This window comes from Prionailurus bengalensis, chromosome B3 (genome assembly GCF_016509475.1).
Source record: "Prionailurus bengalensis isolate Pbe53 chromosome B3, Fcat_Pben_1.1_paternal_pri, whole genome shotgun sequence".
Lineage (NCBI taxonomy): Eukaryota > Metazoa > Chordata > Mammalia > Carnivora > Felidae > Prionailurus > Prionailurus bengalensis.
The window spans coordinates 115,500,563-115,518,118 of NC_057355.1; the positions used below are offsets into that span (position 1 = coordinate 115,500,563).

Genomic DNA, 17,556 nt, shown 5'->3' on the forward strand with positions numbered 1-17,556 from the left:
TCCAGGATCTCACTATTCTGAGTCCACGCAAGCCTGCTAAAGGAGACCAAGTAGATACCTCCTCCTACCCTACATTTTGTTGTCCAGATGTGACCTTTGTCCCATACCTAGAAGTGGCAATGACCATTGGCATGTAGAGTACCACAGTTTTTCTTCTAGTCTTCAGAGTGGCTTTGAATTGAGTTTCAACTAGGCGAGAATTAAAACAGGAAAGAAATGAAGGATCAGGGGTGTCTAAGCAACCAAGTCTTCCCTGGAAGAGAAGAGGAAGCCGTGAGAAGTGAATAATAGGTTTATTTGCATATACACAAGAGAAGAGCTAGCGTTGCTGGGAGTCACAAGAGGAGGGGCTTGTGAGGAGGTAAGGCTTCAGCAGAGGAAGGCACCTTGACAAACAAGGGATTCCTGGCTTAGTAAATCAAGCACAGTTGCAACCTTCTTTTGCCCCAAGCCAACTACTCATTTACTGCTGTCCTAGAGACACAGGAATTACTTACAAAACCAGGCAGAAAATAAAGTGGAAAGAAACGGTTTTACCTCTCTGGACCAGCCACTTAAAAAATTTATATACAGGATACAGGAAAAAAAAAAAAAACAACATAAGAGGCACTTTCAAATAGTTCTTAATCTAATCAGTGCCGTCTGTCCTGCTAGTAAAAATACCATCATGAAAGACTTTGGGGATCAAATGTGCCTCCAAAGTTGGGGCCTCAGTTCACAAGGATTCTGGAAGTGGTTCCTGCCAGGTTTCCAGGCCTACGATCACAAGACAGGAGATTTCTGGAAGTGAGAGTGGAGTGGCTATGGAGATAAGCATTTCTCAGCCTGTTCCAGTGAGTGTCTTGTGGGCTTATCTCCTAGCAAGTGGAATCTGGGGTGCTGGGAAGAGTCTCTCCCAAGGATAGGAGACATCCTTGCTAAAAACGATCTTTCTTGAACACTAAAACTGAACCAGAATGAACTTTGACTTCTCTTTGGAGAACTCAAATGAAATTAAGGCTTTTTACATGAAAGACCAAGTTCTGCATTTGGAAACAATAACCACCAAGTGGCTGTTTCCCAAGGGAACTTAACTTCTTTTCCTCTAGGAACAGTGGATTGTCCTAAGAGAAATCAGAAGAGGCTACCTACTTGATTAGGTAAAACAAAAAGATTAGGGAGGCTGACTAGGAAGGGGAAGAGAAACACACACTGAGTGATGATATCTTTTTTTTTTGTATATAAAGGATTAAAAAATTCCAATTTAATAAATTTTGGAAAAGCAAATGTAAAATGACTTGGGCTTATAAAACCAGAATTTACAATTATCTGTGAATAGTCAAAGACAAATCATAGAACCATTTTCATTACAAATCCAAAGTAATTCTAATAGTTACAGAATCACTTTCCCACTCCCCCCCCCACCGCCCCCGTGAGATTACAGTTGTTAAATTGTAAGCATCTCCACTGCTACTCATAGTCCCTCATCTCCTTCTCCTAAGACAGTGTTTTCATACCCAAGTCACATCACACATACCAGGCACGTCTTTCCTTTCACAAAGCTTAGCCAGATGATATCTCCTTTTGGCTGAGATCAACAACCTTCCTTTTATAAATAATCTTTCTTCCCCCAGCGCCTAAATTCATCCAAGTCTTCATCCTCCACATGGTCCCAGTCCCAGTAGGACGGGCCCTCCGCTAAAAGGAACTCTGTATCAGTCACACATTCGGTCCTCTCTACGCCAATGCTGGCCGCGCCCCAAGTGGTCTAGCACATTTGCACCCAAGAAAAGTTAGTGTGCCTCTTTCCCTCTCTTCCTCATTTCTTGCCACGATTCTGCTTTTTCATGACATCTGTGCTGACGAGATATCTGGTCATCCCTAGGTCTTCCTGCTTTGTGCAACTATGACCAAGTGACTGTAAGGATGGACCACTGTGATGCTGAAAATCTCTTGGTCTTTCCCCCTCTCGGTGAAATGCAGTCTCTGCCAGGAGCCAGGAGCCTTAAACCAGAGACTCTTCTCTGCCTCCTAACACACCAACTCAACAGGAATCGGTTATTTAGAGACGCCTACTGCTCTGCAAGATCTAGTCAGAACACCACAGCCTCTGCTAGTTGCAAGCCCGGGGGAAGATGCCAGTTTCCTTCAATTCTGACCAAGCATTTTGGGTTGAATTAAAAGAACATGGCACCACACTCTGCTCTTCACTACACTTCTTCATTAACATACCTATGACATCTGCTTAAATTGTCTGAGCACCAAGCTCTTCAGAGCTGCCTTTTCCCCCTCCCTTCATCACAGAGGGCCAAGGAAGTGCCCGCTGGCCTCAAGAGCTCCTCTTAGGAAGTAGTACCTAACTGGTTAAAGCAGTCCCCCATAACTAGTTCTAGTTCATGGCCTCCATACAGAGTGTGGCCCAGCACCGCTCAATTTGCCATGGGTGAAGTTGACCAGGTATCTACGTTCTCTGGAATCTGATCTCAAGTGCTAACCTCCCATTAGCATTAAAAACACTTCACTTTTAGTGTGTCCACATTAAATGCTCAATGAAGAAGTGCTACTGAGAGAAAACATGGAAGGAAAGTTTCCGTCACAAAGGAACCATGTGTTCCTTCCAGCATGGAAGGCTTGTATCCATTCTCCCCCTCATTTTTTCAGCATAAATCCACAACTCATTGGCAGGGCAGTCGGATTCAGCAGGCACTCACCATTAAGACCAGAACACTGACAGCATGTAAACAAGGTGAGATGGCAAAAGATACAGATCCATTGATCCTTCCCGATGGAGAACCAAAAGAAAAGCCTCGGAGACAATGAGCTCACACGTGCTGGTGAACACACACAAGAACAAGTCAAATGTCTCAACAAGGATTTACTTTAACAAAACGCACAGGTTACGCGATGCTCAAGTCTTACTAGAAAGGAGTCACTTGGATTTCCCCCCCACCTCTCCTTACACAGCACAAGCCAGTGACCAGCTAAACATTCAGACCCATTATTGAATAGAAGGGAGCAGCATCAGACACAAAATCTCAGGCCCTGGTTTTATGTGCCTTTAATACTTTTTTTCCTTTTCTCTGCGTTCACTAAACAGGATTAAAAATTTTCTTTGTAAAGCTACTTTTCATAGCTTTTTGTTTTCCCTTTGTATTTATCATGTTTTTAATTTCTTCTCTGAGGAGGAATTCTCTGAATCTGTATCTTCCAATTCGATTCGGTGCCTTTTGAGGCCACTGTGGCCGTGAACAGCCCTACTGCTGTCTGTGTCTGGGGGGTCAGTGGGGTCCTCTCTCGTTCCAGCACTGGGGGTCTCACAGGCCATTTCAGACCCACAACAATCTTTGTGTAGGAGCGTCCCTGTCAGGGACAAGTTATCATGGTCAGTGTCCGAATGTCCTGGGGAAGAGCAGGCCACTGCCTCCAGCTCCCCGAAGTTCTGCCCATTGTTGTGGGGATGAGGGGGGCGGGGGTGTAAGCGTCCATTGTTGTGGTTGGCACAGATGGTTTCGGGGCTCCGCTCCTCACTGTCATCAGACTGGGTCCTGGGACAGCTGCCAGACCCACTGCTGAGAGTGGAGCCAGATGCCTTGGGGACAGGAGGAGAGGGCGGCTCCTCAGCCCGGCTGCTTAGGGCCTTGCTCAGGGCCTTTCCATTGAGCTTCTTGGTTTCGAAAGAATGTTCTACAGAGCTACCATTGTTAGTGTCCGGTGAGGTATCTTCTGGCGCCTCTGCCCAAGGGTGGCTGCTGTGCTCATGGCCTGGGCCATTGCTGGGATTTCTAGCAGAAGTCCCTTCTTTAAAAGCATCCTTGCTGCGACCTTCAGGGGGCAGGTCCTGGTTCCTCTGGGCTATGGTCATGCTTAGACAGGCTTCCTTACTGGAAGAAGGGGCTGGGTTATCCTTGTGGCTGGTTCCGGCTCTCCCTTCGTCGGCCTCCCCAGCCACCAGGGAGCTCTCTCCATCTTTGTTATTTGAGTAGGAGATATATGAGTAGCGGAGCCACTTGTAAGCCTTATAAATTTTTCGTTCAACCGACTCTATGTCGGAGGTTGGCGATGCTCGGCTCGGCTGAATCTCCAGGGTGGAAGTGCCCCGCTCAGGGGAGGACGTCGGGGAGGAGGAGAGGTCATCCACTTTGATCTGGGGGTAATCGTAGTTGTCTTCTCCAATGTAGGTGTTGGCGGGCTTGGTCGCAGGGGTGGGCCTCTCTTCCCGGGGTGTCTTCTGTCGGCGCCGCATGGCGTTCCGCTGCCGCGTGGAGGTTCGGCGCTCGTTCAGCTCCTCCTGGTCCTCAGAGCTGCTGGAGCTGCTGGAGCTGCTGGACTCGTCTTCAGGGCTGGGAGACCGCGGCCGGGGGAAGAGATCTGTGTCCAGCTCAACCTCGCAGGCGTTCTCCTCGGAGTCGGACTCGTTGGAGAGAGCCAGGAGGCGTTTGTCCTGGTAGCGCCGCAGGGCAGACAGGCGCTGTTGGCGAGAGGCTGCGTCCTCGCACGTGGGCGGCGGTGGAGGCGACGCCACCGCGTTGGTGGTGGTGACCCGCAGGGGCCCCAGATGGAAGGCGCTGTCGGCATTCTCGTCCACCGTGGGTGGAGGGGAACGGGGCAGCGAGGCTGAGGACTCTGAGTCAGTGTAGCCTGAGCGTTCGCTGACCCCAGCGTGCAGCTGGAGTATAGTGCTCTCACTGAGGTCGCTGTCGGAGTCAGAGCTCCAGCCCTCGATCTCTCGGCGCACCAACGAGTCAAAGAAGGCCATCATCCGGGGGTCTTCCTGCACGGACTGATTGGCATAGTCGTGTGACAGGCCACTCCCGCTGTTCAGCACAAGGCTGATGTATTCTTCGTGGGTATAGAGGCAGCGGGAATCATCCTCAATCCGTCCGTCTAGGTCTCCTGTACATCCTGGCTGCTTGTATGGGCTCCAGATCTGCACAGAAGGCAAAAACAAAACCAAGGAGGCCTGATTGGGAGGTACTCTAAAGCTGGTAGTGATAAAGAACACTAAGGCAGAGTTTCTCCGGTCCCTCCCCTGCCATTTAGCCAGGATTTGCTAGCCAGTTTTAAAAATTTATTCTTTACCAGACCGGATTATGTGGGCCACACATGAAAACCCAGGCTTCTAGAGTCAGATGTTGGAAAAAGCATTGTTTAGGACACGGCATCAGCCTAGTGTTGGGAAAGCGAAGTCCCGTCTCCAGGCGCAGCACAGTGACACGCCATCTCCCCTACAGCGCCCCCTCTCCTTTAGCTTCCTGTGTTAGTAGCGTGGAAATTACAACAACCCCCTTCATAATCTTGAAGGGCAGGGGAAGACTTGAAGATTGGCCAACGTGCTCAAAACTCTCAGAAGACTGAAGCTGTGCACAGGGAGGTGCCACTTTTTCAAAGTGGAAACAGACCCAGCAGTCAGTCCTCCGTGGTAGTTAGTATTTCAGCCTATAACTCCACTTCTCCCCAACTGCAACATTTCTATTTTTAACTAATGGGAATTGCTTGTGGAGCTTGATAAGAATAGCCAACTGCCTACACTGCAGTTCCCTCTTGGACATGCAGGCATCAGTTACCCGGGAAACTGGGTTCTCTTAACCAGGTTGCTGCTGGCCTGCTCCCCAACTCTTCTGTTAGCTACAGGAATGGGTAGGACATACACCCCAAGACTGGAGCCCCACCCTTTAACAGCCTCCACTCTATCACCAGAGATACAGGCTGACAACCAGAGGATCTAGGCAGAGCTAGGTAGGACTCAAACTCAGGTGTGCCTGACTGCAAAGGCCCAACTTTACAAGTGGAATAAGTTATGCAAAAATCCAGTTCAAGGTAATTAAGCTGTCACTGCAAATGAGAATGCTTAGCTTCACCTGACTGCCAGACTGGTCCATGGAGCAGCTCACAGAAGCTCAGTTACATCAGCCGGTAGCCATGGCAACTCAGATGAAATTCCAGGCGATTTTCTTGCCTGACAGGCTGGTGTCTATCTTTAGGCACCCAACCCAGAAAACAGGGCTCTTCATTCTCTAACCTGGATCAAGACAATGCCTTTGCTTCCCCAAAGCTATCCAAGGACAAATTCACCTCCTTATGAGCACTTTCCTGAGGCCCAACCCTTCCCATGCTTAACTTGTAACTTCTGGGAGGCAGAATCTCTTTGGAGGATCCCCAGTTCAAAAGGGGCTAGAAAAACCTAAATTAGCTCTTTTCACCAATTCTTACTTTAGATTTATTCTTCTTTTGACTTTGTTCCCTGCCCACAACTCCTCAGGCGTTCTCCCGTCTCCATCTTCATTATGTGACCCAGGGGAGGTTTAAGTAGTGGTTCTCACAACCCAAAGTGCACAAGAATCACCTGAAGAGTCATAACAGTGTTGACTCCTGAGTCCCACCCTTAGAGATTCTGATTCACTACATCACCACTGGGTACCAGGGCTCTGCATTTTTAACAAGGAGAGACCAACATTTAAGAAACACTAGTATACAGTTAGAAAATAGTGGAGGGGCACATGTGTGGCTCAGTCTGTTAAGCATCTGACTCTTGATTTCGGCTCAGGTCATGATCTCATGGTTCATGAGATTGAGCTCTACATCGGGCTCTGTTGCTGACAGGGCACAGCCTACTTGGGATTCTCTCTCCCCCTCTCTCTCTGCACCACCCCCACTCTCTCTCTCAAAAATAAATATAGAAAAAAAATTTATTTTTGAGAGAGCACAAGTGGGGGGTGCAGAGAGAGGGGGACAGAGGATGCAAAGCAGGCTCCATGCTGACAGCAGCGAGCCTGATGTGGGGGTCAAACTCACAAACCGTGAGATCATGACTTGAGCTGAAGTCAGATGCTCAACTGACTGAGCCATGCAGGCACCCCCCAAAAAAAACTTAAAAAAAAAAAAAAGTTAAGTAGCAGAAAATAAAGGATTTTTCTGAGATTCTTAAATTCTTTGTGAGACCCAAAGTTTGGGAAACATTCAGATATGGCCTTCAACAACAGGCTCAAGCTACGAATGACTATCTCTGCAAACAAATGTCCAAGGGAAAAGTTTGGTGGCTTAGGAAGGAAACTGGAGGGATTCCAAAGGCAAAGTCCTTAGGACTTTTTGGGGCCTCATTCTATATTCTGGGCCAGATCTCTTACTTTCTCAGTTTAAAAATGGTAAAATGTTACTAACCATGTTATCTAATATAAAGATGAATCTATATGTGCATCACAGAAACACAGAATTTGTTAACAGAAGTACAAAATATTGAAGGTGGGATGCTGGTCCAACTATCTAACAAACCAGTTTCTAGGTTCTTTCTGATCTATTACCCAGCCTCCTATTTCTTCCTTCAGGAATGAAAATCATTAACACTGAAAGTCAGCTTTTATTTGGGCTCTGGAATGTATTAAGCTGAGGTAGACTTTCATTCCTGAAGCTTAGAGTAATGGAACAAACCACTGGATCAGGAGACAGGAGACTTGAGTGTGGGTTCCCACTCAATTCCTAGTTAGCTGGTTGACCTTGGATAAAGCTCAACCCCCTGATCTAAACAGTGAATTAGATGGGTCTTATCCAATCCTAGGATTCAGAGCAAAACAAAACCATCATGCCAGACAGCCAGTTTTCAGTCCTCAAGGGACTTGTAGCACAGAGCTGCTGGGGCCGACAGAAGGGGTAGGAACCCCAGCTCTGTGGCCTCACATAGCCCTGGGCAAATGACTTCACTCTCGAAAGCCTCTTTTCTCATCTGTAGAAATGAAAATGACGAAATGACATAACCTATACCACAGCACAACAAAACATGGTGCTTTCTCTTTCACTTGGCAGCTGAACACCTTAACTAGAAAGTCTCAGACCCATCCTCAGAGAGACTTTTGAACATCAGAAGGACTGACCGTCACTATTATCTTAGTCCTCATCCTTAAAATGTCAGTTTCAAATATTTGTGAAAGTGGTTATTTCTTTCCACTGAAACAACTCAGAAGTAAAGCAACAAAAACACAACTTCCTTTAAAAAAATTTTTTTAATCTTTATTTTTGAGAGTGAGAGAGAGACAGAGCATGAGCAGGGGAGGGGCAGAGACAGAGAGGGAGACACAGAATCTGAAGCAGGCTCCAGGCTCTGAGCTGTCAACACAGAGTTCGATGTGGGGCTCGAACTCAAGGACCACGAGATCATGACCTGAGCTGAGGTCGGATGCTTAACCGACTAAGCCACCCAGGTGCCCCCAAAACACAACTTCCTGTTGCTAACATGTTAAATGTGGCTAGATATGCCTCCTCTAGGGGCAAGGTTCATGAGAAAAGGAGGGATGAGCAGGTTCCTTTCCAAGCCCAGTGAAAAGTTTAGTTCAAGAGACTGCTGAGGGTAGGGCCCTGCAGTGGCTCAGTCCATTAAGCATCTGAGTCTTGATTTCGGCTCAGGTCATGATCACACAGTTCATGAATTCAAGCCCCACATCAGGTTCTGTGCTGACAGTGTGGAGCCTGCTTGGGATTCTTTCTCCCCCTCTCTCTCTGCCCTTCCCCTCCTCATTCTCTCTCCCTCAAAATAAATAAACATTAAAAAAAAAAAAAGGCTGCTGAGGAAAAAGATGCAGTTCAATTCTTATTTAAACATCATCAAAATGGAAAGCAATTAAGTAGCAAGTGTTCTGATCTACATAGGTGACCATGACAAGCTTGATGTAGCAGCTCTAAGCCTTCTTCTCTTTGTGATACTGTACTAAATTAAGAAATTTGTCAGGGGTGCCCAGGTGGCTCAGTCAGTTAAGCGTCCGACTTCGGCTCAGATCAGGATCTCATGGTTCGTTGGTTCGAGCCCCATGTTAGGCTCTGTGCTGATAGCTCAGAGCCTGGAACTTGCTTCGGATTCTGTGTCTCCCTCTCTTTTTGCCTCTCTCCTGCTCATGCTTGGTCTCTCTCTCTCTCAAAAACAAATAATAAACATTAAAAAAAATTAAAAAAAAGAAATTTGTCCATCTACCAAGAAAATCTATACAGACAGAGACCTAAAATTGCTACTCAAGGGTTCTCCACACTCTCTAATCTGGCTTCCAAGACCTTCTGGGCCCATCTCTCGCTAGCCTTCCTGCCTTATATCTTAGATCTGTCTTCTTGTGCACTTCATTTTGGCCAAACATGATCATTTTCTGAACAGGTCCTACACTTCACTGTTTCTGAGTATTATTTCTTAGTATAATGCCTGGAACACTGTAGGTGATCAATAAATATTTACTGATTCAATGAAATAATTAACTACCCATTCCCTCTACTTAGAATGTTCCTGGTATCTTATTCTTCTTCCTTTTAGTCTTTATTCCTCAAAATCTAGTTCAAATATTGCCTGCCTGAGGTTACCACAGACGGGAAAACTCTCTTTCCCCCAGAGCATTTTGTTTATATCTCTTATGTAGATATTGCATTTTTTCATTATCTTTACTTCTTGTCTCTCCTACTGGGTCATCAATTCCTGGGGGACCTGCGTTACCCTTTTTTTTTCCTTTATGTTCCCCATAGGCCCTAGCACAAATGGCATACACAGGTATATCATAAATGTCACAAGTATCATAATTGAATAAATGAATACTGGTCTTTGAGGGGAAAAAAATGTCAGCATTTGTCCTATCTTGCCCCTCTGTGTTTAAATACAAAACAAACCCCCTCATTTGCTCAGTGTGGACATTCAGGGAGTTAGAAAACTGTTATGGGTGAGAAGAGGTTGGCCCTGACAGCAGGGATTCTACTCTGAGTTAAAAAGGCAGCAGTAAAGGACAAGGGAGAAGGTGAAGTGGAGAGAAAAAAGAGCTCAGACGGGGCTAAAACATTATGCTCTTGGGGCCATTGGTCCTCTCAGAAATAGCAAGCAGGAAAGTGACACTTATTAAAATAGTCAGAAATTGTCAGGCACAGGTAATTCACAAGGCACTCCTGGATGGCAAGTCACTGTTAGCATCCTTACTTGACAGATAGGAAACAGACTCAAATAACTGTTCAAGGGCACCAGTTGTGTTGACTTAAGGTTTCAAATGGCTAATCAGGCCTCTTGGTAGGGCAGCATTCAGACCCCATGGGAACCTGGAAGCAGTGAGTTCCATAGTTAAGTCTGGATAACCTCCCAGAGAAAACATTTTCTTCTCTTTCTCCTCTGAGAACTTGGCTAGTTTCCAAACATGACCTTTAGGGTAAGGCCTCCAGTTGACTAAACAATAAATGGGGAGACTTAGTACAGAAGCATCCCAGAGTACATAGCCAAACAGGAATCTCTCTTCTAAAGGAGATGTCCAAGCTGGGCTCTGAGAAAGAGAATGACGTCACCAGGCCGAGAGAGGACATGCTACTGTGCCAACCCATTAGTCATCGGCCAAAGGAGAAGAGAAAGCAATTCAAGGGACAGAGCCAACTCCACAACTGCTCAGTGAAGGACTCTTAAGATGACCACCTCTAGCAGGGGCCTCTGGCTGCCTGCTGCCTTCCACCAGCATGGGAGTGTGACAGGACATTGGGAAGAACAAGAAACAGGGCTCTATCCTAACTACCGCTAATCAGCTGTGTAATTAACCCCAGATGGGTAGTTTATCATTTAAATCTCATCATCTATAAAAAGAAAAAGTCCATAAAAATGATCCAGAAGTCCTGATCCAGGTCTGTGGAAAAATATGTGCAATCATGAAAGTCAGTCCTGATCCATAGGACCAACAAAACTTAAATAAAGGAAGTTAGATTAAGGATAAATAAAAATACGACCCATACTCCAACATTACATTTCTGACAACTTCCCTTGCTCAGATATAACTTGAATAGTTAAAGAAAAAGAAAAAGAAAAGGAAAGGGAAAAAGAGAGGGAGGGAGGGAGGAAAAAAGGAAGGAAGGAGGAAAGAAGAGAAGAAAATGAAAACTGGTTTTCAATGTCATTTTAGGATAAAATATGAGGAGTTTTATCTTTTGGGGGGATTATCATCCATCCTTACTTAAAAATCAAGTTATCAATGAGTCCTGAAGAATTTATCATTTGCCCCAAACCTTCATTTTCTCTGATGTGGAAAAGGGTTACTAACTACTGGAATGTGAGTGATGTCCTTCTGTGGACACAGGCCAGGCTCGGTCTCTTGGTTGCAGGTTCCAAATACATTCCTTGGCTGGGTTCAGTTCATTGAGTCGATGTGCAACTAATGCAAGTGTTTAGCTTCAATCACAACCACATGCAGTGGTTTTTGATATGTTCTGAGACAATTTAGCTATGCTTCTGGCAGTCACTTAGTTATGTCTGTGCCATATTAGCATAGCAATTAATGCAAAGTGCACCCGAGTAACTGAGGGGACGGTGGCTTCCAGATGAGGTTTGGAAAACAGAACTCATCAGACTCCAGATCAAAAGCTATCGGCAATGTAGTGGCATACAAATGGCATCTAGTTTCAAAGCCTGGTGACTATTTTTAAAAGAGGTCCTGAAAGGAGGGTTTTAAACCACTCTTTTTAATATCAATTTTTCAGTATTTTGTAGCATGTGAAAATAATCGAGAGGTTTTTAAAAGTAATCTGTGTCCAACGTGGGGCTTGAACTCACAACCCCAAGATCAAAAGTCGTGTATGCTCTACTGACTGAGCCAGCCAAGTGTCCCAAAATAATTGAGAATTTTGATAGACCTTTAGTATGTTTAGATATGAGGTCCTATATATATTGTTCTAGTTTCTTCCCATTATGAATTATAATAATTTGTTTAAAACAGTTAGAAGGGAAAGATGCCTCACCTTGATAATCTTTTCTACGCCAGAAGAGCAGATCATGTAGGTGTGAGGGTTAAATCGGACCTGGTTAACAATAGACCGATGCCCTTTCAGCACCATGAAGGCTCCGTTGACCACCCTACCAATGCCACCTGGGAAGACAGAAGGAAACAAAAATCAAATGATGAAATGGAGCAAAGTAAAGAGGTTCCAGTAATGGCAGACAAACAGTTCTGAACTGGAGCCAAGATTTTTTATTAACTATGCCATCAGCAGAATGCTTAATCTTACAGATAAAGTTGCTATGGAAAGAGGGAAGATGAAATATTCTCTCAGCATATGTGCTCTTACCAAGAGCCTTTATTTAGCCTGTAAGCATTGCCCACGCCCACCCCCTGCAATTCCATTGTCAATGAAGCCACAGGCACTTAAAACATTTCTCAAGTTTTTGATCCCCAAGATAGAACCCAAGTGTTACCTTAGAAAAGGCCAGTCATGAGCAAAATGAGACTGAACTACTTGGGAACAGTTAGGCAGCTGAGCCAGGGACATGCAGAACCAGAAGCATATAATTACTTAAATGCACAGAAAAATCTCTCATCTACTTGCCCTCAATTTCTATGATGAAGGTAGCAAACAAAACAAACATATGAAAACCACGGGGAAAATAATGGAAAAAATCCTTTTATTACCCTGATAATGGGGAGAGTTAGGGATAAAGAAAGGAGATGTGGGCCACTTCCATAATAGGAAGGGCCCAGGTACTAAGAATGTGAATTAGAGTAAGGGCCTTAAAACCATCACATATGGATTAAAATCAAGAGGCCACTAATAGAAAGCTGTATTTTAAGGACCGTCCTGTAGGCTTTCTTCTTCAGTGACTGAGAAAAGCACCAGAGGCCTGGAACATATAACACAGATGAAGATGTCATCATTTATACACTTGAAATAATCTCAAAGGTTCAACTTCACTGGTAAGGGCATCACACACAACATACACATCCATGTTCTAAACAAGGTCGCTTCTGAGCAACCATCAACAGCTTAGTACACATAAGCCAACCTGTGTCCCCAGCCAACTGGCAAAATGTGATGCGTTCAGACACAAACAAATAAGTGTCTGTTTATCTAAGCAGTGAATACCATCGTAGCCCCTACCAGGAGCTTGGCACCACTAGGGCACAAAGTATCAATCAGTAGGCAGTCTTGGCTTCACATACTTCCACCCCACTCCCAACTCCACCTTGTTTAAACATTCATTCCAGGGGCGCCTGGGTGGCGCAGTCGGTTAAGCGTCCGACTTCAGCCAGGTCACGATCTCGCGGTCCGTGAGTTCGAGCCCCGCGTCAGGCTCTGGGCTGATGGCTCGGAGCCTGGAGCCTGTTTCTGATTCTGTGTCTCCCTCTCTCTCTCTCTGCCCCTCCCCCGTTCATGCTCTGTCTCTCTCTGTCCCAAAAATAAATAAAAAACGTTGAAAAAAAAAAAAAAACATTCATTCCAGACATTTCTCATCTCAGTCTCCTAGAGGGACAATGACTAGGAACAATATCCCTTCTCCAGACATAATCTGGTTCTGGAGAAGGTGTCTTCTTCTGCTTTTGGCCTCCTGACACAATTCCTCTTGTGACTCATGGAAGATATCCCTCTTTATTGCCATGTACATATGTATCTTTTTTATGACAGTGAGAGTTTTCAGACTGCATTGATCTGTTCCTTGGTAGTGCCCACTTAATTAGCACTAGGTGCTTATTCTACTTGGTAAGTGACAAAAACGTCCTTTGCCTAATTTTCCCACCATAGTTGACATTATTAATGTTTGAATTATCCAGGATGTATAATATACTTAAAGTTATCCATATCTCAACCCAACATCATCAAGTTTGCTAATAAACCTTGGAGAGTGACTAGACCATAGAATAAATGTGTTTTCATAGATCAGGAAAGGTTAAGCACTAAAGTAGGCTGCCATGATGGGAATCCCTAGGCAGCCTGAGTGTACTGGGTTCCTAGAGTGGAGTGGGAGGAGGGGAAGGTAACTTGAGCCTAATCAAAATAAAAATAAACTTGAGAAAATTAAGGACAAGAGATCCATGGGAATCTAAACCAGTCGTCTCAACATAGGGATCTTACCACCCCCCAAAGATTTCCCTTGGATTTTTTTTTTTTTCTTAATATAAGGTTGATTCAAAAAGTAGCATTCCCATTCATGGTTTTCTTCTGAATTCTACCCATACCTGTGCTGGGGTAGTCACTTAGCAAAGAATCTTTGGGTTAAACCTAGTACTGATCTCTTATTTAATCCTACTGCCTCCAAGAAAAGTAATTTAAATGACTCAGAGAATGTGAGTGATTTCTTCCTAACCATACAGCTAGTAAATGGCAGAGTCAGGATATGAACCAGAGCCTGTTTGGCTGTAACACCCCATATCCTTTCCACTGTAACAGTGGCCTTTAAGAGATGAAAGGATTTGAATAGGGATGGAGTCTGAAGCTCATAAAATCTTTCTAAATCTTTCTGGCAGTTATCATATGGGTTGGTTTTTTTTTTTATAAGTCATCAACTTAAGAAAGGGGAAGGGGTAGACTCTATCCAATGGCATCCTGAGTACAAGCTCCATAGTATCACCACAAGACATTGCCAACACTGAATAGTTCACGAAAGTAGAACTGGCTCTCTTGCGTACCTAGAACTGGGGGCGCAATGCCTGAACCAAAAAGTACCTGCTTAGTAAGCACTTGTTGAATGGACAGTGTTTCAGGAGAGGGCAACTCTAGAATAAATACCACCAAAGGAGGACAGATAGAGCATCTCATGTCTTAAAGAATCAACTACCACAGAACTAAATTTTATTAACCAAACTGATCTTAATCTGTTAAAGGTTATTTGGAATACAATTACAGTAACTTTTGGACTTGCAGAATAAGTGAAAGGGTACCCACATCTGTAAATTGAGACCATGGGAAAACTTTCTATTGCTCTTCCATGCTATGTGACCTCATCTGATTTCTCTTCTTGGCAGCAATTTTTTTTTAAGTTTATTTATTTATTTTGAGAGAAACACATATATCGCAAGTAGGGGAAGGGCAGAGAGAGAGAGGCAGAAAGAGAATCCCAAGCAGGCTCCACACTCCTGACATGGGGGCTCAAACTCACAAAACTGTAAGATCCTGACCTGAGCTGAAACCAAGAGTCAGATGCTTAACTGACTGAGCCACCCAGGCATGCCAGCAATTTTAATACAGATCTTCTCTCCTTCTTCCCACCCAAACTGATACCTAGGAAATCTGAAAAAGAGGAAATCCATAGAACCAAGAGACTGATGGTAAAAACAAATACAGGAAGAATTATGGCTGCCATGTGTTTAAGGTATCCAAGGCTGTGTACACAAAATCAGAAAAACGAATGGGTTTCAGGGAGGTTCTTGATAGTCCTCCTGGTTTCCAGGTTTGAATGATTGAATATAGCTGATGGTGTATAGTTAGATACAATGATTTTTAGAGAATAAATTTTTATCAGTCCTGGAGATTTGTATAAATAAGATTTCTTCATTCTGAAATGGCTAAGGTCAAGATGCTACTATCAGTAAAAACTTGGGGTCTCCCCTCTCCATTACCTAGCCAGACCATGCCTGTCAATAGCAGGATCAAGTTGGCAGGAGTCAGGCAGGGAATATTTTTTTCTAAGAACTACATAATCTACACACTCTCCCCTCAGGATCATTTCTAAGACTGTGGTGATAGGACTGGTGAGGGTCAACCTCACCCCATGAGCTGAGTCAAGGCCTAATCACTAATAATGGATACCAATGAAAAAGCACATACCCGGGAAGAGCCACCTTACTCATTTTTGAGCTGTCATTCGTTTATACACTTCTGTACAAACCAACGATCATTGTGCTGGGCCATCTGCTCTGTCTGGCCCAACCAAACATGTTGGCATCATTTTGTAGGTTTTTTTGTTTTTTTGTTTTTTTTTTTTTAAGTCAAGGCCAAAGTTGCTATATCTTCATCTTTCCTTTGGTTCAGAAGGGATGCCAGGGAGGTGAAGAAGGCTATAAACAGGCTTTACCTATTTTACTGCAAGAGTTTAGAAAAGAAAAGGAGTGGGCCTCTCATAAGATTCCAGTATCAGTAACTGACTATCTTAGCAAGATTCCAAGAAGCACAAGGGACTCAGAGAAAATACCTTACTTAGAACCCTGATAAAGACCTTTCTAAAATGCCAAAGCCAAGCGTCCCTCCAGAGAAGACAAGGCGCTAAGTATATAGGCCCTCATTCCCCCTTCCCTACCTATGCTCCTCCTCCTACAACATTCAGCCAGAGATTTGTCCCCTTAGGACTTTCAAGGGTCAGGACAACACTCCCATTTCTTGCCAACTTCAGTTACTTCTGTTTGTCAATTTTATTTGTTTCAACAAAATCCTCTAAGAATGACTATGCTTTCAACTCAAAAGGTAAAAGCAACCTGGTCAAGATTTCTTGATGATTTAGTCTAACAGCAATTTATCAATCACATTGGGAAGAGGTCTTCAGTGGCACTTGGGGCTATAGAACAGGACACTTAAGTATGTTGTAATGAAATAAATCCCAAATCAATCTGGATAAAATACCAGTATTAATTTTCTTGTCAGAGTTTTTGGATTTTTTCCCCCTTCTATTAATTAATAGGTAGGACAAACTCTTTTGTGAGAATGGGAAGGAGAAACAATGGGTAACACTGAGATTAGGGACGGTGAAGTGTGAAAGTGGTAGTGAGGAACCAGGAACAAAGACCAGATGACTGTAAGGGGCTGATGGAAGATAAGAAATTAAGATGGCAGGAGATAAATTTGCATTTCCAAGCAATAGAGTATTGACCCCCATGAACACAGTAAATATCCTTGATCTTCCAAGATTTATGCTGACATATCCAATATAGTAATAAGAGGATTGGACAGATAAGGGCTCAACAGGGGCTCCTGGGTGGCTCAGTTGGTTAAGCTTCCGACTTCAGCTCAGGTCATGATCTCACGGTTCGTGGGTTTGAGCCCTGTGTCAGGCTCTGTGCTGACAGCTCAGAGCCTGGAGCCTGCTTCAGATTCTGTGCTTCCCTCTTTCTCTGCCCCTCCCCCACTTGCACTCTGTCTCTCAAAAATAAATAAAACGTTAAAAAAAAAGGACTTAACAAATGGTTAAATTGAAACTAGTGGAGAATATTGTTTGCTTAAAAAATTTTTTTAGGTTTATTCATTTATTTTGAGAGAGAGCAAAAAAACACAGGCAGAGGAGGGGCAGAGAGAGAGAATCGGTTAAGCATCTGACTTCAGCTCAGGTCATGATCTCACGGTTCGTGAGTTTGAACCTTGCATGGGGCTCTGTGCTGACAGCTCAGAACCTGGATCCTGCTTTGAATCTGGTGTCTCCCCGTCTCTCCCCCCCTCCCCTGTTCACGCTGTCTCTATCTTCTCAAAAATAAATGCTTAAAAAATTTTTTTAAGTTTTAATTAATTTTTTTTTTTTTCAGGAATCTCTATACCCATCATGGGGCTTCAACTCATGATCCAGAGATCAAGAGTTGCATGCTCTTCTGACTGAACCAGCCAGGTTCCCCAAGAAAATATTGTGGGTTTTTTGTTTGTTTTTAGTTTTTTCTTAGGGTCTTTATTTATTTTGAGAGGCAGAGACAGCACAAGTGGGGAGGGGCAAAGAGAGGGGGAAAAAATCCCAAGCAGGCTCTGCACTGGCAGTGAGGCTTGAACTCACAAACTGTGAGATCATGACCTGAGCCGAAATCAAGAGTGGGACCCTCAACCAACTGAGCCACACAGGTGCCCTGAGAATACTGTTAAAAGAGTGGTATAAAAAAAAAACCCCTCAATATTCAGGTAAAAATGACAGAT

At 44.3% G+C, this 17,556-nt stretch overlaps 1 protein-coding gene across 3 annotated transcripts in view; it reads right to left on the reverse strand.

Annotated features, from left to right (window-relative positions):
- Positions 1–277: 277 nt before the first annotated feature.
- Positions 278–17,556, reverse strand: part of DCAF5 (DDB1 and CUL4 associated factor 5) — a 107,776-nt gene continuing 90,497 nt past the window's right edge. For all 3 annotated transcript variants that reach the window (XM_043554371.1, XM_043554372.1, XM_043554373.1), the window contains exons 8-9: positions 11,701–11,828; positions 278–4,906 (exon numbers count right to left, since the gene is read on the reverse strand). In XM_043554371.1, the coding sequence (XP_043410306.1) occupies positions 3,137–4,906; positions 11,701–11,828 (1,898 nt within the window). In that variant the 3' untranslated portion in view covers positions 278–3,136. The remainder of the gene's footprint in view (positions 4,907–11,700; positions 11,829–17,556) is intronic.